The sequence below is a fragment of the Epinephelus fuscoguttatus genome, linkage group LG2 (genome assembly GCF_011397635.1).
Source record: "Epinephelus fuscoguttatus linkage group LG2, E.fuscoguttatus.final_Chr_v1".
NCBI classification, from domain to species: domain Eukaryota; kingdom Metazoa; phylum Chordata; class Actinopteri; order Perciformes; family Serranidae; genus Epinephelus; species Epinephelus fuscoguttatus.
The window spans coordinates 3,280,166-3,303,798 of NC_064753.1; the positions used below are offsets into that span (position 1 = coordinate 3,280,166).

Sequence of the window (23,633 nt, forward strand, 5' to 3'; positions counted from 1 at the left end):
ATAAAAGAATCCAATAGCAATACAACTGAATAAAATGACAGATTTTTTTTATTTTTTTTTTAAATGCTTGAGTTCATAAATGAACATTCAGTTGAGTTTAGATGATAACCTTCTAGGGGCACACTCGGGAATGGGGGTGCATCCTCATGCATGACAACACTGTTAGATGGAGATGGTGGGTATTGATAGGACAGTACACTGCCAGCTTGTACCTTCCCAAAGATGGAGTCCACTAGTGGCTTATCAGCTGAGATGTTCATTTTGCAGATGAGTGGAAGAGATTCTGGCTTCATTCCAGCGTAGGCAGGTCCAGGGTTGAGGGTGGAGGGGTCTGGGAGCTCACCGCTGTAGCCCTTGTAAAGTGCAGATCTGAAATAACATAAGGCAGTCAAAAACATTTTTACAACACATTGCAGTCTGTTAAAGGGCAATTTTATTGTCAACTGACCCATAGCCCTGTTTGAGGTCACAGCGGGCTGTCCATAGAAAAAAGAACGAGAGTTATGGACAGGTAACTAAAGCTGACCTATAGGGGCATAGAGCCTCAGCTTTAGTTCCCTGTCCATAACTCAGTCTATGTTGTGTCAAAGTTTCTCATTCTTCTTCCTATGGACAGCACACGGTGAGCTCAAACAACAGGGCTATGGGTCAAATTACACCAAAATTGCCCTTTAACCAGAACAACTGGTTGAGAGTCACGTAATATCATCTGAAGTACACAGAGGCAAAATTGAACGGATTTTGAAGAGAGCAGGGTCTCCAGCAACAGCAATAATGGAATAACATTCTCATTGGACAATCAACAGCATTTATTATTACAACACAGTCTGCATATTAAATTTGATGCTACATACCTAACTCCACTGGCTGTTGTAGCACATGGTTTGGGCTTTTGACAGCCATGGCATCCATTGGTCCTAGCCTCACCCCCATTTATTTAAAAGGTGGTGTTAGAAAAGTGAGTAGTAAAGTATGATACAAGCAATCAAGCATTAAATACTGAAATGATACAAACCATTGTTTGTGGTTTATGCCACTTCTGCTCCGTCTGCGTGCATTAAAGAACAGGAGGGACGACAGACATGCCACATTCGGAACAATGGGTTGTCTGGTAAAGCAATGCAACTAAGTGGTTGCAGATTCCACAACCAGCCACACAAGAGCAGTAGCTGTTTACCAGCACAACTGGTTGTGAATCATGTAATGTCATCTGAAATACAAAGAGGCAAAAATGAATGGCTTTTGAAAAGATGGTCTCCAGCAACGGCAATAAGAGCAAAATCTGTCCTGTCATGTTGTTAGTGGTGCAAGCCACTCGTGTACTGTCTCATGTAACATTTGTGCTGCTCTGCATGACTCACCTACTGTCTTGCACCACTTGGCTATACTATCTCACTCTTGTGCAGTGTTGTGCATGAACTAGTAAGTTCAAATACAATAGTTAAATGAACAAGCTCATGTTTCTGTGAACTATGAATTGAACATATTTTCAACTTGAACTTCATTTTAACTCCAGAGAAAATGTTTAAACATACATACAGTGACATAAAAGGCCAGTGCCACCACCAACAGAACAGTGCAGGTTTTGCTTCTACTGCTTCTTGAAGAGTGTCATCAGGTATATCAGTTAATAGGTATAATAGTTGGGGCCGTATGTTAGTAAAGAAGTAAAGATGACAGGACAGCTTTGAGTTAGAACATGCAGTTTGAAGAATAGCTAAGTAAGTGGACTATTTTCTACTTTTGGAACCATAAAGGTAAGTTAAAGTACGACTCTGATAATAACTTGAATGGTAAAACATCTCCCATTTGTTTACTATATACCAAATAGCCTATATGGCTTGCTGATTCCCACTCAGCTACTCTGGAACTGCATTTGGCTACCAACATCTTTGCCTGTGGTTATCAAAGCTCAAGTGAAGTAACAGAAAGGGTAAAACTTGTGTTGAACAAACCTTTGAACATGTTCAACCGAACTTTGAACGTGATACTTAACAGAACTCTGAACGTGAGCATGCCATTTTAACTAATCCTACTCTCAGCTGATGTGGCGTCTCTGCTTTCTTCATTGATCTCTAGCAGTGAGCCCTCACTGTGATCTAGTTAGATCTATTTTTGCCTGATATTTTCATCAAAAATACAAACACGTTAAAAAAAATAGCCATTTCTAGTAACATGATTAACCTGTAGCAAGACGGATCATGACTAAAAATCACAACAGTCACAGTACTAGACTCCTAGCTCAGGCTAGCTGGAATTAACTTTACTTACCTTCAAAATTGCAGAGGTAGGAAGAAACGTAAAACTTGAATCTGTTTTCAAGTTTACTCTGTGGTGTAGTGGTTGATGCTCAGACAATACGACAGACGTCGTTAACCGTAAGTTCTAAAAGGCACCAGGTGAACTTTAGAGAAGACTCCGCCACGATACCGGCACTTCTGCATTCAGAACGCCGCAACCGGAAATATCATAGCACCCTTACACCAAATGCGGAAATGATGTGTGCATGGAGCCTATTGATTTTATGAACGTGGTAAGAAACTGAGCGAGACACGTTGGAAAAGTATTAATTCATGCTTTATGTGAAATATACAGTCATATAAAAAGTTTGGGCACCCCTAACAATTTCCATTATTTTCATTTATAAATCATTGGGTGTTTGGATCAGCAATTTCATTTTCACATGGACAGCCCACTTCAAATCATCCCACAGATTTTCAATGATATTCAGGTCTGGGGACTGGGATGGCCATTCCAGAACATTGTATTTGTTCCTCTGCATGAATGCCTGAGTAAATTTTGAGCAGTGTTTTGGGTCGCTGTCTTGTTGAAATATCCAGCCCCTGTGTAACTTCAACTTTGTGACTGATTCTTGAACATTATTCTCAAGAATCTGCTGATATTGAGTGGAATCCATGCGACCCTCAACTTTAACAAGATTCCCAGTACCGGCACTGGCCACACAGCCCCACAGCATGATGGAACCTCCACCAAATTTTACTATGGGTAGCAAGTGTTTTTCTTTGAATGCTGTGTCCTTTCGCTGCCATGCATAACAGCCCTTGTTATGACCAAATAACTCAATCTTTGTTTCATCAGTCCACAGCACCTTATTCCAAAATGAAGCTGGCTTGTCCAAATGTGCTTTTGCATACCTCAAGTGACTCTGTAGCATGTGTGCAGAAAAGGCTTCTTCCGCATCACTCTCCCATACAGCTACTCCTTGTGCAAAGTGCGCTGAATTGTTGAACGATGCACAGTGACAACATCTGCAGCAAGATGATGTTGTAGGTCTTTGGTGGTGGTCTGTGGGTTGTCTTTGACCATTCTCACCATCCTTCGCCTTTGCCTCTCCAATATTTTTCTTGGCCTGCCACTTCTGGTCTTAACAAGAACTGTGTCTGTGGTCCTCCATTTCCTCACTATGTTCCTCACAGTGGAAACTGACAGCTGAAATCTCTGAGATAGCTTTTTGTAGCCTTCCCCTAAACCCCAGTACTCAGCTTTTATTAGAAAATGAATGGCATGCCACTGTGATCATTTTCTGTGAAGACAGAGTAAATTATTATGCAGTCTCAGAGGGGTGCCTAAACTTCTTCATACCACTGTAAAACTACAGTGTGGTAAAAGCAGAAGAGAACGCCACCTGTATGCTTGCACAGTAGGCCGGACACCGTTTCCAAGCCTATACATTGCAACATTGCACTGGTGAGTTGAGTCAATTGTTAGTATGTAACAAGTTAGCATCTGAAAGTCCACTAGCATGCGACTTATTAGCATGTGAATGTTCGCTAGCACGCGGCTAATGAGCACAAGCTTAAGTGCTAAATGTTACCATGTAAAATCCCATTTGATTATGCTAAATTTGTTAGTGGTTCATGTAATTGTGTTTAAGAAATACTGCTGATGAACAGACATGTTCTGTCATGTTGTTGTAATAAGGAGACTGACATTTATATTGTTTCTATGCAGTTTTTATGTTAATTCTGAGTTATTTGCTGCCTTACTGTGTTTTGCTGGGGAATTTCACTGTTAGTAGGCTAATGGTTAATTTGTACAGTCTGCAATAACTGAGGAATAGTTTGAAGGTGCACCACTGACCAAATTGATGCTGTTAATTGTGTGTGTGTTTTGTTTTTTTTTATTCTATGCAGCTTAACTGCAGTAGGAGTTCTACTACAAGTATAGCTCTCTAGCTTAATTATTTTGGTTAGTTATGAGTGAAGTTGTGATTTTGAAACTAAAGTGAACTACATATGTTGTACCACAGAGATTGTGAATTAGAGCATTAAGTTGAATTTACTAGCCTTATTCCATGATTGATGTTGTTCATAAAATTAGCACATGTAATTTTATCTTGACCTCATTCATTGGTCAGGTTTATTTATATTAAGGCCACATAAGAAAAGCTGAGACTTCACAAGACATTTCAGAGCCATCAGCAAAGATTTCAGAGAGAATCTTTTCCAGTACTGGATAGTGAGCCCAGCCCATGAGATACAGAAACTGTCAGGGGGCATAGCCATCATTTCAGAAATTAGGGGGACAAATTGTTCAGAGTCTATTGAGTGTTTTATCATCCTCTCGTATTAAATTGCACCTCTCCTTGGCGGCTAAAGAACCACATAACCCCAACAGCCACAGTACAGCACCAGAGGACCGACTTAAGTTCTTTAAAATTATATACTATCAAAATCTATAGTTTTAGCTGCCACACTCTGGTTGAGTTGACACAGAATGACCCTCAAGCATCTACAGGGTAAGTAGCCAGATAATTAAGTGCCAAATACCTGCCTGGTTTCTCCCTCTCCCTCTTCTATCTATTGTAATAATATAGATAATAAATTTGCAAAGCAAAATTTATAAATAGAATTAGGAATAATAGTGGTGACATAGCTTTTCCAGTCACTTTTATGCTATAGATATTTTTTCTCAGCCAGTTATAATCTCTTCTCACCCATGAAGACCCTGCACAATCATCCTTGCTGGCCTCTGGTCCACTGTCTCCTCCTTGACCCTGCTCTTCATATTGTAGCAATAAAGATTAAAAATATATGCAAAGCAATAGTGAGCACAAGTTCTGTGCAAAAGAAAGGAGTGGGTTTATTCCTGGCATGAAAGTAGCAAGCAAGTGATTTAACATAGGTAACAGTAACATTAGTATTCTTGTTAACTAGCTTAAATTGATATATTGGCAACTACTAATTAGTTATCATTTAGCTAACATTATCTACATGCAACAGCATTACTCAACTTACACGGTTTGTTTGGAAGAAACTGTGCAAGGTTTTTTGCTTCTTGCTGGCTGGTTTGCTGAACGTAGTTAACACAGCAGCAGCACTGGCCAGCAGCACACGTCTCGTCTGTGTGCGACTGATTCAGATCACAACAGGACAGCATGTGTTTTAGTCTCTTACACAGACACCAATGACATCAGCACACTGGCTGACTCTGTCGTCTGTGGACATTCCCATAGGAAAGTTGTAATAGAAGTAGCGCTGGCTCCCAACGCCAGTGATGTGATTGGATCCAAATCTGTGTACTTCCGTACTTCCTTGACCAACAGCTTATTATCTTTGCCTTACACCCGACTACACAATTGCTGTTCCCCGAATTGTTGTCCATAGTACAACAGAAAATATCCAGTACTTATCTTTCGATGACAGGAATGACACTGAACAAACCCGACAAATATCCACAACTTTCTTCGGTGTAGTAGCCTGAGCCATGACTGACTACATTACGAATCTACATCCCAGTACTACGCACTGGTAGGATTGAACTGAACACACACATACCTCTTCAAGGACAGAGACCATACCTACCTTTGGATTGCAGACTGTGAGTGTTAAATAGACATTGAACAATAGACCCGGGTCTGTCTTTATTTTTTTTGTGTGCACAGTTTATTTTTTTATTTTTTAAGTGAATTTGTGGAACAAATGTACATTGTATTTGAACTTACATGTGGAATTGCTATTACCCTGTTCAAATATTTTCAACATAAGCTGTTAAAATCTACAGTGGCATCCTGTGGTACTGCTTCGCTATGGTTATCCATCCTCTTGGCTCCCATCATTCCTGAAATCTTCAGAGTCTGGTCCAATCTTTACAGTTAGAGCTAATATTCCTTTTAGAGTTGGGCGGTATCTAAAATTTGTTACCAATAAACCTTCCTCACATTTTCCCGGGGTATACGGTATTACAGTGACTAATTAAAAATCACTTTGAAGGGCTCAGAGGGAGCTGCCAAAATGTCAACTTGCGCCTACACCGTTCAGAAACAGGATAGCAAACATTACATAGGCCTAAAGCTGCATTCACACCAAACGCGAATTCGCAAATTCGCGCATCAAGATTACGTACAAAGTCAATGCAAAAACGCAATTAGACGCGAATTCGCGCCAGGCGGTGCAATGGACGCGTCTAGTGCAACGTGATGGACGCGATAGAGGCATCTAGCGTGGCGCGATAGATGTGAAATTTGCGTCCAACACCTCAACGAACTTTTGAGGCGAATTCGCGTGAGATTCTCCTGACGTCACTGGCGTGTGTCAACAACTGGACGTTGTGTCAACAACTGGACGTTGTTGACACGCCAGTGATGTCGGGAGAATCACACAACAATAAACTGCTACTCACTGGAGACAGATGGACAGGTGCTCCGCAGCTGAAATGGAGCGCCTGTAGTTGGTGTCCTGCCGGGAGAGCCTGGCGCCAACCCTCACCAACAGGTCCTCAAACTGGGCCCCAGTCAGCCTGAAGTAACGCTGAAAGCAGCTATCATCCAGACGGAGTTCCTGGAGGAGGTGGTGAAACTCGCCGAGCTGGATGCGCTTCTGCAGGATAGGGTGAACCCAAAAACGATGGCGTTTGGCCCTCCGACGCATCTGGGACTTCCAGAGCAGGTACAAAGCAGCGATGGTGGTTATCTCAGCCATGGTCGTCAGTGGCTACCCGGAGCAATATGATACTACGTGTCTACTCTACAGAGACTGCAACAAAAAGGAGCAGGCTTGGGTGAAAATCGCTGAGGAGACTGGTCTACTTGGTAAGTTCTGTAAATATATGTCTTTAATTAGTTTGCAGAATGGTTGTACTATGAACGTTAGCACTAGCTTATCTCCAGTTAGCACAGCCGGCTTCCCCGCTACTCGCGCGAATGACGCGATAACGCGAATTAAATGGTCCAGCGTCCACACGTAACTCGTGTTACGTGTGAGTAATTCGCTTCACTCACGCCCGGTGTGAACGCAGCTTAAGAATACTGAAAAATAACAACAAAACATGTACAACATTAACAACTTATATTAACAAATTGTGAGTGCAAATACAGCAGTCAACCAAACAGAATGAATTGTCTGTGGGCTACAGTCCACTTCCAAAAAAGTAACAATAAATAACAACGGCAGTAACGATAACGTGTGCTATACAGCGTATCCTCAAACCGCAGCAGGTAAAGTCCGCTGGTTTACTTTTAGAACCTATCAACATAAATCAAATAAATTAAAAGCACAGCTCTACAGCATCCAATACTAGGGCTTATCAAATAAGAAAAACAGAACAATAAATAAGGCATAACCGAAAATGGGCATATATAATCCTATCCTGAGAAGCAACGGGAAATAGCCTACTGTTCACTGGTTCACTGGTTTATTTTTAGAGCCTACCTTTAGTTTGAAAAGTTCACCCTCTCCAAGTCTGAACTTTTCTGTCCGTCAGAACAGGCTACTCCTCATTGAAAATGAAATAAAAACAAAGTATAATGATAAGTATAGCAGCATCCTATGCTTCAAAATTATTCAGCATGTTTACTTTTTCCGGCTGGAGCAGGGCACGTAGAGGATTGACAACTTTGGCCACGGTGCTGAACACCCGCTCTGATGGAGAGCTTGTAGAACAAACACACAGGTAATTTCGGGCAGCCCTCGACATCAGAGAAAAACACCTGGCTCCATCACATTTCCACCTGAGAAGGGGGTCTAAATCTCCCTGAATAACAGGCTCGCGACAACAGCCAGTTATCTCTGCTCCTGCTCGCTCCTGTATGGTGCCGACCGGACCTGCCTCTGCATCGGCTCTTCTTTGAAGGACACGGACCAGAGTTATCTGTTTTTCGGTGGTCTTGTTGCGCTTCTCCCTCCTCCACTCTGATGGCTACTAGACATGCTGCTGCTGCTTGCAGAAGTTGTGGGGTTTTTTTGCAACCAACTTGCTTGATGTGCGGCTTGCCATCTTTTTTTTTTTGGACAACGTCACGTCCAAAAACTTTGTCATCTCCCGACAACAGTTAAGGGCAGTTATAAGAGAAACATTATAGCCTACTGTTAGTTTTAAATTGTAATAGTAGGGCTGGGCGATATGGCCTTAAAAAAAAAAAATCTCAGATTTTTTCACAAAAAATCCTCTGCCCTCTGTGTCGCACGGCGGAGTTCAGCCCTGATGCGCGCGCACACACACACACACACACACACACACACACACAGGTGAGCACTCACACACAGACACAGACACAGGTGTGCACACGAACACAAAGAGTTCTTCCCCGCTCGCTGCCGTGTTGTTTGTATCAAGCGCGGTGCTGGACAAACACTCATTATTTAGGCATTAAATAAATTATATTTAATATTATATCTGGCCCCTATAGGCCTATACGGGCGGCAGATTTTTTTAATGACGGTAATGAAACTGATACCGTTGCTATATTTAGATACCACGGTATACCTTATTACCGTATTATTGCCCAACCCTAATTCCTTTCGTCACACAATACTTGGTGGTAGCACATACTGGTTACAATATACTCTCTTCAAAAAGACCATAGTGACGACAGCTGCTCACAATGGGCTTGAGTGACGGTATCCAACACAGGGTTCAGTTCCATGATGACAAACCACTTAAAACAGCCCATAATCTGCCCCTGACAACAGCAGAAATGCTGCCCACTCACTGGGACTGACTGCACCCCTCTTTTGTATAAATCTGATACAAATGGGGCCACAGCCTGACTTCAAGATTCCAAGAGGAAACAACAAAAGAACAAACCACACTAGATGGTATTATATCTTCAAACTGCACAAGTTAACTCACTCAGTAAAGCTCACTTCTCCCACATTATTTCCTCCAAAACTAGAGAGACAACAAACCTAAAGCAGATCATGCAAATGTGAATGTTATCATTGTTTTGGGGTTTTTTTTAGTCAAGCATTTAAATAAATACATCACTATGTGGAGCATCCAAAGCTTCATGCTTCCCCTCAGAACACAGTAAAGTCACTGCTCTTTTCCTTGAGAGGTCAAATCAGTTGCTCACTGGTAATAATGGGAATGCCAGGACTTGATTTTTGGCCTTGCCCATTGTGGTTATGAAGTTACCAAATACTGAAGCTGGACGATTGCAACCACAAGCAGACCTTTTTAATGTTGTGAAAAGGGAGGAAAAAAGTGTGCTGGAAAATACAACAATGTTTTGAAATAAAAGCAGTTTTCAAAATAAACATCACCACTTTTTTTTTTTACCATCAAAGGATTTTGATATTTTCCACTCTGGCTTGACTGTATGGAAATGTAAGCAGTGAGCATTGATATTCACATTTATACCACAGTAGGTCCCTGATCACACATAAAGTGTTTTAGCAGCTGGAGGCTGCTCACTGTAATTGTTTTTATTGAGAATGAAGCTCTTGGCTCGCTGTTTTTGCATTGCTACTCGACTTGTGTTTCTGTTTTAGGCCCCTAGCCTTTTTTCCGCAGTGCTCTGAACTGAGTTGAAAAAAGTTCAACTCAGAGCAAAACAACACTCCACGTCATCTTCACTTTTTTCCCATTGTCCAGTCAGATGATTTGAGAGGCAGGCCCTCTGTGGTGGTTATAACAACAAGTTAACAGTTGGTAAACAATAGAGGAGAAACTGGTGGTACTCCCCATGATCCACCATCTTTTTTTAGGGTCTCATGTACTCACACAGATCTCTGTTTCCCTGTGCCCAACAAACTATTCACTAACAGCCTCTCACACTCAACCAGAGCTACAACAAGTACCCTCTGCCTGTCCATTTTAGGAACTAGAAACTAATTACTGTAAAAACAAGTGAGTAGTTTTAGCTAGCCAAAATAAATGCTAGTTGGATACACAGGAAGGTTAGGGCAGAGCCCTTGAATGGATAATTCATAATAATAATATGAATAATAATCATAATTTGTCTATAGTGTGCCAGGGCTGACGTCAAAACCCAGAAGTTCAGCATCGCGCTGGTTCCCAGAAGAGAAAGTGAATGTGATTTTTGCATTGCGTTTTGGATTATGTCAGAAAATAAACTCTGTGGCTAACACAAGTTTATGATATTTACAGGTTTTGTTCAGCGAGGTAATCTTCACATATGAACACCTTTCATACCACATTTGAAGCTTAAATGCAATCGCCAGAGGTAAAAAGCTAACGTTAGGCTTTAACAGACTACATGACTACTCCACAGTCACATGACTCTTTACGTCACCGCCACTAAGCTTTCAACTGATTCCGTCCGCTTTATTTTAAAAACATTGTATAATGGGGAAATCGGACTGTTTAAGCTAAATAAGAAGCTGTAATGGCAGACTGCCAGCACTCTCGCCTGTTCGGGGGTGATGACATTTAATGTCCCCGACAGGGTTTGTAGTCGTATTGAGCAACTTGTTAGCAACCACCGTTTTTACGACACGTAAAAGCTTCAAAATTCACAAGTAGGGTATTTACTGACGTGTTTTATGTCGTAGAACAAAACCTGAAACTCGCCTAAGCTTTTGTTAACCACAGACCTTATTTGAGGCATTTTACCAAAATCCCATTCAAAAAACGTATTGACTTTTAGACGAGAGAACCGGAGGTGCTAAAAGCGCTAACGGAGTTCCGGGTTTACTGGCACACTCTATTCTGCAGCTCTGGGTTAGGGTAAGGAGGTGATGGGGTGGTTGCCTGGCAACAATAACAAGGCCTAACAACTACTTTTCTACTAGTGGCATTCAATTAAAAAATAATAAATAAAGATGGTACGCCTTGCATTTTGCAACCTGAAAAACTCTCTCTGCGTGATCAGGGCCTCAGAGCTTATTTATACAATGTTAGATATGAAGACAAACAGAGCCTTCTGTCCATAGTTTCACCCCTATTTTTGCATATTCTCTGAAAGCTTACACATATGGACAAAACATTGCAGAACCATCGGATATCATGGAGGCAAAGTAACATAGTTAAAGCGAGATACAACAGTAGGAGACGACAAAGAAATTTAAATAATGGCAGAACATAGCGAACTGATAATAGGAAAGAATTATCCGTCCATGAGTTGCGATGTAAATAATGGCCACACAGACCACCTCTGTCGACAACACTGCCTCTGTTTAAAAGTACAATATTATGACCTCCTGCACTGCGGCCTCATTTGTTGTTGTGGGAAACTTTTGACTCCGTCCTCTACTGTCATCTGTTGGCTGACAAAATGACAAATGGAAGTATGATAGCAGTGACATTTGCATTGTTTGCAACAGACATCTATTTTTGTATGTAAATGGAGAATGGGCCATAAGTTTAAGGCAAAATGTATATAGCTCTCAAACAACTTTTAGTTGTCATGATGGAGAAGATTCTTGTTATTAGGGATGCAATGATATGGATTCTTTCAACAGATACTAATAACTGATAATTACCTGCTTCTCATAGCCGATAACCAATACAATAACCGAAAACTTCACATTTTTGTATTTTAAAAATAAGTGTATAACCTGCATGTGCACCTAAGGGTAAGAAAGGCTAAGCTGTAGTGCGAAAATATGAATTATTTATTATTCCATAGCTCTGACCAAACCAAATCAACCTGACATCACTCTTGCTAACTCAACAAAATTGATTCACCTCACACACAGTCCTTAAGTGCTGTGTCTAACCTGTGTCAGGTGATCGGACATCAGACCCTCGGCACAATCCTGTTGTCTTCCTCTGCGACAGATGTCCACACCGCAACATGTATTGCCCTGTAGACAGTGTGCTGCAGTTGTTGTTCTTCTTCTCTGTGTTTACTGGCAGCTTGCAAACCAAGTTTAAAGGTACATGTACAACTACCCACTATGTCGGGTGCGTAGATGCTACCCTCGTTAGGTCAATGAAAGCAGCCTGGCTTCATATTATTGGCACTATTTATCAGCTATAGTTTTGATTATCAGAATGATGCATAATTCTAAAAAAATGTACCGTTATCAGCTGATAATTTATCGGCCCGATATATACTACGCATCCCTACTTGTTATCAAAGGAGTTCTCGCTGTAAATCTGTGAACACTGCACTGCCCTGCAGGTCTACAAATGTATAATGAACATTAACAACATGGCATGCTTAGAAGTCATGATAAAAATGAAACTTGCTCTTTGTCCATATGGCAGAAAAGTTTGACGCAGAGTTGATTTAGCCATCTGCAAGCAATTCTGAATATTTTTCATCGCATTCAGAAATAGTGGCAAAATGATTATCTCCATACCCTAAACATGAGAAGGCAATGATTTTTATCCTTGGCCATTTCATTTGTTATTCTGTCCACTGCGTATGCGTGACTGCACAGAGTAACAGATAGCTAAACACTAGTTTTGGCGTTGAATGATGACACAGACGTTTAAGTAAGTTATATTTTGGCCTGTACTGTATATACATATATACATATATATACAGTACAGGCCAAAAGTTTGGACACACCTTCTCATTCAATGCGTTTTCTTTATTTTCATGACTATTTACATTGTAGATTCTCACTGAAGGCATCAAAACTGTGAATGAACACATGTGGAGTTATGTACTTAACAAAAAAAGGTGAAATAACTGAAAACATGTTTTATATTCTAGTTTCTTCAAAATAGCCACACTTTGCTCTGATTACTGCTTTGCACACTCTTGGCATTCTCTCCATGAGCTTCAAGAGGTAGTCACCTGAAATGGTTTTCCAACAGTCTTGAAGGAGTTCCCAGAGGTGTTTAGCACTTGTTGGCCCCTTTGCCTTCACTCTGCGGTCCAGCTCACCCCAAACCATCTCGATTGGGTTCAGGTCCGGTGACTGTGGAGGCCAGGTCATCTGCCGCAGCACTCCATCACTCTCCTTCTTGGTCAAATAGCCCTTACACAGCCTGGAGGTGTGTTTGGGGTCATTCGTCCAACTAAACGCAAACCGGATGGGATGGCATGTCGCTGCAGGATGCTGTGGTAGCCATGCTGGTTCAGTGTGCCTTCAATTTTGAATAAATTCCCAACAGTGTCACCAGCAAAACACCCCCACACCATCACACCTCCTCCTCCATGCTTCACAGTGGGAACCAGGCATGTGGAATCCATCCGTTCACCTTTTCTGCGTCTCACAAAGACACGGCGGTTGGAACCAAAGATCTCAAATTTGGACTCATCAGACCAAAGCACAGATTTCCACTGGTCTAATGTCCATTCCTTGTGTTTCTTGGCCCAAACAAATCTCTTCTGCTTGTTGCCTCTCCTTAGCAGTGGTTTCCTAGCAGCTATTTGACCATGAAGGCCTGATTCGCGCAGTCTCCTCTTAACAGTTGTTCTAGAGATGGGTCTGCTGCTAGAACTCTGTGTGGCTTTCATCTGGTCTCTGATCTGAGCTGCTGTTAACTTGCCATTTCTGAGGCTGGTGACTCGGATGAACTTATCCTCAGAAGCAGAGGTGACTCTTGGTCTTCCTTTCCTGGGTCGGTCCTCGTGTGTGCCAGTTTCGTTGTAGTGTTTGATGGTTTTTTCGACTCCACTTGGGGACACATTTAAAGTTTTTGCAATTTTCCGGACTGACTGACCTTCATTTCTTAAAGTAATGATGGCCACTCGTTTTTCTTTAGTTAGCTGATTGGTTCTTGCCATAATATGAATTTTAACAGTTGTCCAATAGGGCTGTCGGCTGTGTATTAACCTGACTTCTGCACAACACAACTGATGGTCCCAACCCCATTGATAAAGCAAGAAATTCCACTAATTAACCCTGATAAGGCGCACCTGTGAAGTGGAAACCATTTCAGGTGACTACCTCTTGAAGCTCATGGAGAGAATGCCAAGAGTGTGCAAAGCAGTAATCAGAGCAAAGGGTGGCTATTTTGAAGAAACTAGAATATAAAACATGTTTTCAGTTATTTCACCTTTTTTGTTAAGTACATAACTCCACATGTGTTCATTCATAGTTTTGATGCCTTCAGTGAGAATCTACAATGTAAATAGTCATGAAAATAAAGAAAACGCATTGAATGAGAAGGTGTGTCCAAACTTTTGGCCTGTACTGTACATATATATATATATATATATATATATATATATGTAGGTTTATTAGTGCTATTAAATAAATCACATTATTACTTATTATACTCATTATTATTACTTGAGCTTGTTTTATTTATTCATTTCACAGATAGGTATACATCCTTAGTCCTTAAATTGAATTCATTATGGACGTGGACTTAAAATCATTTTTATTTTATGGCCTTGCTGCCCTAGCTTTTGGCCCTTGTGCCCTCAAAAAATTGACAACACGAAAGGCCAAGTGGCCTTGCCCCTAAAATGACGAAATTCCAGGCCTGCCGTGGAGGATCCACACATGCAACCTTCGAATTTCTCAGAAAGGAGGGCTCAGTCCTTTGTGAAACTCGGAAGGATCCTTGACATTAGAACAGTCCTTCAGCGGGGGTCGATGACGTACTGTCCTTCAAATCCGGCCATTTGAGGATCCTTCCTTGACACTGAGAAATACCTTCTGTACAGAGAAGCAGCCGTATGTCAAGAGCAGAGCTGAGAGGACAGTGGCTGGCCAAACTGCCTTCAGCAGGCTGACTGACAACAAACATTTACTAAACCAAAATACTTTTCATGTCAGTGCCACGGGAAGAAGTCAACAGTGACTGTATTTATTGATTCATTGATTTTACTTCCCAGCTCACCGTAGCGAATGAGGGGAATCTGCCTCTCACTGACAGACTGGGAGCTGATCAATTAATAAATATAAGGTTAATAAGTTCAAAACACAAATACAGCAGAATATTGTGTGATTTTAAATATGTCTGTCTTTTTTTGTGAACAACTCAAGATGAGCTTGAACAATGTTGAATTGGCTGCTGGCGAGATCATAGAAGAGGATTGTAAAGGACTCCACTATGGAAATGACCTCCTCTGGAATGCTTTTTGGAGGCTTTGACACAGTCATTAAGGCCTCTTTTGCCATTTCATCAGCATTCCAGCTGTCTTCTTTCCCCTGGTTGCAAATGGAAATATTGCATCATACCCAGTGAAGGCATGGAAACAGTCAGAGCTTTGGAATGTCAGAGACTTGGACATCATTGGCAGGTATGTATCCGAAGTTCTTGCCAAGCCAAAATTCTGCCACTTGTGTGAGTCATTGCCAAATGTACACCTAGTGGTCTATCATATCATCCACAAGAAACAGATCAGATTAGATTGCCCCTTTCGCGCATGAAGAGTTAAATACACAAGTAATACTGAGTGTGAGTGTCAGATGCTGCCAGAAAAGGATTTACAGGTGTTGTTCTAGGCATTGTTATGGCTGAGTGCCATGCAGTGGGGTGTTCAGTGTTAAAGAGCACATTCATAAAAACACCAGTGCTATTAGAGCAATCAGCATATAATGTCTCTGTATTTTCTCTCTGGCTATGCACTTTCATTTTCTGATCTTATGTCCACTGGCCATTCAAAGAAGCTGGGGGAGGTCCCTGTTACTGCTGCAGGATCATTGGTCATGTTGGTATTGTTGTCATATAAAGAAAACTGGTGCTATATGTTCATTTCAGCTGGCTAGCAAGTAGGCAACATACTATCAAGTTCATTAATTGTTGCTTTCAAGCTCACAGTGAGATTCCCTACCTGCTCTGGGAGAACCAATAAAGTAAAATAAAAACTGTCTTCTTTTTGATGAACTTGTGTTAACAGCTGAGGCTCACACTGAAGGAAAAATTTACAGCTAGTGTTGGCTGTAGTAACTAGCTAGCTAGTAACCTGCTATACTTTGCAAGATGAAAACTACGAAAGTGCATTGAATTCACTGAATTTATATATATATATAAAAAAAAAAAAAAGAATTACGCCTTGTCATCTTGTCAGTAGCTTGCTCATTCATAGATATATAGACGTGAAACCCCGTCAGGTGTGTCTTTGACATCATTTACAACTTTCAAAGCTGTTAGTTTGTGGAAAAGCCCTCAGCAAATCTCTTTTACATATTTTTTCACATATTTACCAGTGACCTATAGCATTAATATGCACACATCAAGGTTGTAATTTCAATAGCTTACTCCTTTGTGAATTTATTGGCATTATAGGACTTATCATGTGTCTGTGACATTCTGTCACATTTTTACAACTTTCATAGCCTTTAGTTTGTGTGGAAGGTCTTATTAAATGTATAAATTAAAACATGACATATAAGACATATCTACTGGGCATTAGGTTAGAACAGGACTGCAGCCACACACACACACACACACACACACACACACACACACACACACACACACACACACACACACACACACACACACACACCTTACCTTTGTCTGTTCTGGGGCAAGGCCTTGGTGTCTACAGCAAACATCTTTGACACAAACACGATGAGTGGAGCGTCTTCCCCCCTTGAACACTGGAGGAATGCTGGTAAGGAAAAATAGGAAGCAAACACACATCTAAAATCACTGCACAAGAGCGAGCTAAAAGCCAAAATGTCAAAACCAAGGCTTTACCAAGGCAAAAAGGGAATGAAATACTTAATTCAAACAGCATTCACTTTAGACGACACGAGACAGTCACACAGTAATTTATATTTTCCTTTTTCACACACAGGACTAACAGCATTGTGCAAAACAGTTCATGACAATCAGTGGTGTGTCCATATTTGAACTTCCAAAACATCTTCTATCTTGTGTGCTCATCAGCACACAATTGATACAGTCCTGTAAGAAAATTTAAAGTTGCTGTAAATGTAAATCTAAATCTAAAATGAAAAATCTAAAATAAAACTGAAATAAAAATAAAACTGAAAAATAAAACTGTATGAACTTATCTGCTGACCAAACAAACAGGCTAAGCAAGGCATTTCAAACGTCCCTCTCCCCAGCAATATTTTTCAGCTCCTCCTGGAGACACTGATAAGTTCCCAGTTCAGATGAGATATATAATGCCTCCAGCATGTTCTGGGTCTACCGCAGGTCATTCTACCAGTTGGTCATGCCCACAAAAACTCCATCAGAAGGTCCTCGCACCACTTGGTGCTTGGGCCCTCATAATAATTTTCAATATTTTAATAGGGCTTCCCACAGCCATTAGTGCTGGGCCCTAAAAACAATAAAGGTGTCTAAATCAGTAAATAAGAAACTTCTTATAGACCCTTTCCACTCACCAGTTTTTGAGGACCTCATGTTTCATTTTAGTGATGCCTGAATCTCTCCAGACCTGACTGTTTATAAAATGCTGATATTAAAAAAGGGGATTTTGTATTATATTGTCATTGACCCAAAAGGACATAAAAATTGAGGTCGGCATTAATTCAGTACTACAGATCTGGTTTGTGTGTGTGTGTGTGTGTGTGTGTGTGTGTGTGTGTGTACCTCTTTTCAGCTCTTGTGTCTGTTCTGGTAACGAGTCAAATCGCCGTGCTCCGACACTCATCAGTTTCTCCACCCTCTCTGCAGTTATGTCTACAGGACTAGGAAGTTTCTCACACACCATTGCTGCAGTCTGTGTTAAAGAACACTTGGGACCAAATGCACAAACATCTAAAGCACCAAAACAAGCACAGGATGTGATAATGGATAAAGACACAAGACAAAGGATACAGAGGACAGCCTGGGACACAGGTAACCACTGGCTACAGATGGCAGAGAGGAGGACTTTGGGATCGGAGTGACGAGAGTCCCTGGCCATCACCTTTACCCCCAGTGATGCCACTACCTTCTCCACCTTCTCCTTGTCTCTAGTCACAGAAACAGATTAGACGTCTTTACAGACAGACCACAAGGCATAGAGGGTAACACAATCTGACATGTACCTTTTTATTACAGCTATTTTGTGGAAATATCATGACCACCAAAAAGGGTCATTGCAGAATATGATCCAAGCTTAAGCAACTGAGTGAGTTTGAAGGGCTGAGACTTTAAGTCTGGTTTATCAACCTGGCATTCCCTTAAATGTGGCCACTGTGGCTAGTGCAACCTATACACTTAAATTGGTTGCTTTGCACAAGTCCTCATTTACCTAAACCTTTACAACTGATGTGGCAAGTGCAAAGTTAGCATGACCCATAGTGTGACAATGGCCACATTTATGGGAAATATGCCAGGTTGATAAGCTAGCACTAGTCAGTCTCTCCAAGCTAGCTGATGTGCCAATGTGACAGAGTTAAAGGTGCACTCGTAGAGATAAAAGTATTTGTGACTTTTATCTCTACGAGTTATTTCTATTTACTGTTATTTCTAATGTTTGATGTGGAAATTAGCTTGCTGCACATTGGCTCTTCTGTACCTCCTGGGTTTCTGTAGCTCCTTCTGTCTGCGCTTCACAGTGCCGTTTTGCATTGCTGGTGCTAAGTGGCATTGTAAAATGCTGCTGCACTACTTTATTATTTACTCTGTAAATGGAGCAGATTATGTTGTAATCTTTGGAGGATATTGTTAACAGTTTAACTGTCATGTTAGCAGCTGTTTTGTGTTGTGTTGACGGCTAATATACATTTTGTAGACGTTTTCATTTTTACTGCCATTTGTATTTCAGTAAGCCGCCTTGCATCATGTGACTAACATGGCACTGCAGCTTATAACACCCAATTTCTGGTGTGAAATGCTGTTATCCTGTGTGTTTCAAGGTGCAGAGATATGTGTCCAAAAGGCAATTAATGTGCCATGTTGTCTTCTGCAGGTATGTTTTTGTTTATTTAATGTAATCATTTTCGCTGTCTCTGTTCATTTTTCACCCCACATGCACTTATATACTTTGCCCACCAGGTGTCAATGTTGACTTGAATTAAGTGTTTTCCAGTAAATTGTAATAGCTCTTGGATAATTATGTGTATATAATGTAGTGTCAAATTGTTGTACTTGGACTTAAAGGAGAAAATGTAGTTTGACAGTGCCATTTTACATCGCTGGGGGAGCAGAACTTTAGAAACAGGTGACTAGAAGGCAATTAATGTGCCATATTTTCTTCTGCAGGAGAAAGTAAATGCCAGAAAATGATATCGTCGAGTCATCATCTGTCCATGCCCCATCCACACGTTACACTAGCACACTAGAAATCCAACCAAATGTCTTTAGTAGAGCGTGGATGGTAAAACACAGCTAATAGACTATTATACAGTCCCTCCAGGATCATGCGACCAAAAACCTTTGAATTTGCAGCCAATTGTGTCAAAACTTGCGATGAAAATTGCGACGTTTTTATGTGGGGGGTTTTTGCGGGAAATTGTGGCAAATGACAAAAATTGCTGCGAATGACAAAAGGAGAAAATAATGTTTTGTTTTGTTTTGTTTTTTTTAAATTACTACCTCCAAAAAATAAGTCATGTAATCACTTGCTATAATAATCATACCGAATATCACAAAAATAGCTGCAAATGTTTTTTATAGTTCTCTTCTTTAGTTTTATTTAATTAGTTTCCAAAACATGGACTCCAATAATGTTGCAAAAAATCCTGAGTGAATATTGTTGCTCTCAAATCAGACAATGTGACTGTACAACATGTAAACTACATCTTCTGTAAACACATATTGTATGTATTTAAAAAGTGCAAATTCTTATGTCAATACAGGGTGTTTCTCCATACTGCAATGCCATTAGTGCATCTGATGACGCCTCTGATGACGTTTCAAATGATGTCGACGCGCGACAACTTCTGGTCAGCCAGAAAACGGAGAAAAATCGCGGGACTTGCAAGCCCTCGCAAATATTGTGGACTTACGTTGAATTTGTGTTAATTATTGCAATTGCAAAAATCGCAATTTTCTGGAGGGACTGATGATACCTTCCTTTGTTTTGGATTCTGTGGCTCTCTGTTCCCTAATAAGGTCAGCATTTCAAGAATGTTGCCACTGGTTAATTTGTTTGTCACAAAATTTCACAAGGATTTAACTCAACCCTGTAAGCGGATCTGCTAAATGTGGCACTGAAATAAATTGATATCATTTTGATATCAACAGCTGTTTGAAATACTAGTCAATGTGCAAAGACATTCAAAAGCACCTGGTTGTAATGTTGCAGGAACATATTTGTGGTAATTGATTCTTACTGTTCCATTTTTCCCTTTCATTCTACCTTTCCCTCTGTTTTTTTCCACCATTTCAACATTTTAATCTAAAATCTGCATTCCCTGTCCTGGAATATGATTTTACAACTTAGGCACTACTTCTCATGTGCCAACATCTATGCATTGTCCATCAGTATCATTATCATCATCTAGTATTTATTTGTCATTGTACTTCCCTGCTTTCTGAGAAGAGGTATATGATTGTTACCCCATTAATGTACTACCATATATCTTCATGTTTCAAACAATCCATAACAACAGAGAATTCAGTCAATTAAGACAGCAATACTGCTTGTGGTTTTTAAACATAAAGTGTTTCAGGGTTTTGTCTTTAACCCACCTCCTTGTGACAACAGCATCATATAAACTCCAAATGTTATCCAACACAAGCTGCACAAACAGTTGCTTCTTTCCTTTGGCCTATAGCAGAGAGGGAGACAAAGAAAACAGAATGAATTTAAGAGGTAAGGAAAGAAACATGAGTTTGAGCCCTTGATTTCAGTCTATTACATATCTTAGATTTCAAGGCCACTGTGATGCAACACTTTATACCTATAGATATGATACAGCCATTCTATTATCTTGTTCAGTGTGTGTGTTTGCTTTTTGTTGTTTGGACATTTTACTGATGTTGTCCTTAACAAAGGAGTGACTGGATGTGTCCTCACCCTCCTCCCAGCCTTGCCCATGTTGATACTTTTTTCCTCATTCCAGAGAGGCGGCAATTAAGCCAAAATCCTGGGGTTTAGTTACTCTTTGGGTGAATCCATCCGTGTTTTTTCCAGCAGTTAGAAAAAAGCAGTGACATAGGTTACAATGCTGATAGCCTCCCCTCTGTCAAAACTTTTTTTTTTTTTTTCCTGGGATCGTGAAGCCCTGACCTGTCCTACCCTCCATCTCATTGGCTAGTAGTAGTAGTATTTTAATTCAGTCATCAAACAAAATGCAATACGTACAATCCATACAAACAGTTTAAACAAATCAACTGTATGTATGAAGTAGAAACTGAAAAGGTTCAGGCAAAAGAAGAAGCCTACATGTGGTCTGCCCTCATTCTCCTCAACTTAAGCTACCCTACAAGAAAAAAAAAAACATACACTTTTAACCCCCAAAATAGCTTTGAAACCCATTCTTTAGAGAACCAAAAATGATTTACACATTTTTAAATTTATATTGGCATTGTACCACAATTTAACCCAACAATAGAAATAATAATAGTAAATAGAAATAGAAAACTTTGGTTTTTTTAACCTTTTGGACAGTAAACCTACAAATACATCTCAAATGGTATTTGCTCTCCTGGGCGAAAAAAAAAAAACTCTGTACAAAGTCTGGGAGTGACATTGTCTTTGCTTTGAACATTAATTGCATTTTTTTATATACCAAATCATTAAATTTCATGGTTTGGTTTGGGGATTTCAAAATATAGTGAGGCGGCACGGTGGTGTGGTGGTTAGCACTCTCGCCTCACAGCAAGAGGGTTGCCGGTTCGATCCCGGGCGTGGGAGCCCTTCTGTGCGGAGTTTGCATGTTCTCCCCGTGTCAGCGTGGGATCTCTCCGGGCACTCCGGCTTCCTCCCACAGTCCAAAGATTGGGGACTAGGTTAATTGGAGACTCTAAATTGTCCATAGGTGTGAATGTGAGCGTGAATGGTTGTTTGTCTCTATGTGTCAGCCCTGCGATAGTCTGGCAACCTGTCCAGGGTGTACCCTGCCTCTCGCCCGATGTAGCTGGGATAGGCTCCAGCCCCCCCGCGACCCTCAAGAGGATGAAGCGGTTAGAAGATGAATGAAAATATAGTGAATTAGTCTGATCATTGTACCCAGCCTTATTAATAATATATATGGCTTGTTTATGTAGTAAGACATTTCAATTTGCAGTCATTTTAAATTTCAATACTTGGGCCGACCAACGGAATCCCAACACTTGGGTCGACCGATGGAATCAGAAGAAGTTTCAAATCTATTTTATTTAATTTAATTTTCCAACCACAGAATATTACCAGTGAATGACCTTTAATATCTTTTTTTTTTTTTATAAAAAAAAAAAAAACAAAACTACAAGTCTGCAGCTATACTAGCAGCTTAGAACAGTAGAGTTCTTAGCTAAATGCTATTGGTAGCATATTAACATGCTTAGTGACATTACTGCAAGTTACTAACTTCGCTTCTTCTCTGGACACCTGAATCATGGGTTGTGGTTGCTCTGCTGCTGTGGTCCTGCCTGATGCTTGCTACTACTGTTATTATTATTAGTGTCATAACCCAGATCAAAGGCAATGACAAAGATGGAAAGACATAGCGCGAACTCAAATACAAAAGTATATTTATTTAAATAAAGCAACGTAAATAAACACAATATAGGTATAGGCTGTGTTAGTCAGTGTGATCAGTAATGTACATGTGGATGTGTGGAGCACGCAAGGTGTGGTGTTGTGGAGATAACCTAAAAGAAAAGCCAAACAAAAGTAAGGGCCCTGGCGAGGAGTTGAGAGAAAGTGAGAGCGCGGCGTCAGCCAGCACTGTTTATATCCGTCCACGAACCGGTCCCAGGTGCTCGCAATAAGGATAATGAATCGATCAGCTGTTTACCTCGGGAGAAGACAACACAACAACATGTCACCAATTACGTCATCACAGACAGCATGACAACCCGCTGAACCAACTCACGTTTACCCCAGCAAAAAAAATAACTTAACTAAAATCACAGAAAAATACTAATATACCAATATTAAAAAGATTGACATGACACAGCTGTTTAGATTTATTCCGACCTAGTGTCGCAATGAAATAATTCAAGTCTGAAAGTTCCTCAGTGACAGTATACGGACCAGTGTACTTGGCCTGAAAGGGCGACCCACAGTAGGCATCAATGCCAAGACTTGGTCTCCAGGACTGAACTCCCGGCGCTCCGTACGCCGATCATAAAGTTTCTTCATCTTACTCTGAGACAACTGCAACTTATCATGTGTCATACCACATCGCTACAAACAAGCGATGTCGAAACCCGTTAACAAAATCAATCAAGTTTTTTGGCAGCTCAGCCTCCACCCAGTTATCTTTTAGCACAGCCAAAGGGCCTCTCACAACATGCCCGAAAACCAGCTTGTTTGGACTGGAACCAGTGCTCTCTTGTATGGCTTCCCGCGCAGCCAGCATCAGCCAGGGGAGCCCCTCCTCCCAGTCTCTGCCCAGCTCGGTGCAATACGCACGCAGGAGAGACTTGAGGGTCTGATGGAACCTCTCCAACGCACCCTGGCTCTGCGTGTGATAAGCCAACGATTGATTATGCTTTATGCACGCAGCTACTTCAACACT

General features: G+C 40.8%; 1 protein-coding gene and 1 long non-coding RNA gene across 2 annotated transcripts in view; both read right to left on the reverse strand.

Annotated features, from left to right (window-relative positions):
• The window catches only part of efl1 (elongation factor like GTPase 1), a 310,425-nt gene that overhangs the window by 255,365 nt on the left and 31,427 nt on the right, over positions 1-23,633 (reverse strand). Inside the window, exons 8-11 of the mRNA XM_049602819.1 lie at positions 20,656-20,735; positions 17,854-17,990; positions 17,626-17,748; positions 16,573-16,672 (exon numbers count right to left, since the gene is read on the reverse strand). Coding sequence (XP_049458776.1) covers positions 16,573-16,672; positions 17,626-17,748; positions 17,854-17,990; positions 20,656-20,735 — 440 coding nt within the window. The remainder of the gene's footprint in view (positions 1-16,572; positions 16,673-17,625; positions 17,749-17,853; positions 17,991-20,655; positions 20,736-23,633) is intronic.
• Positions 236-2,605, reverse strand: LOC125905696 (uncharacterized). Its single transcript, XR_007451687.1, has 3 exons — positions 1,016-2,605; positions 855-917; positions 236-369 (listed from the first exon to the last, which is right to left on the reverse strand). It is a non-coding gene; the product is annotated as an uncharacterized LOC125905696 (long non-coding RNA).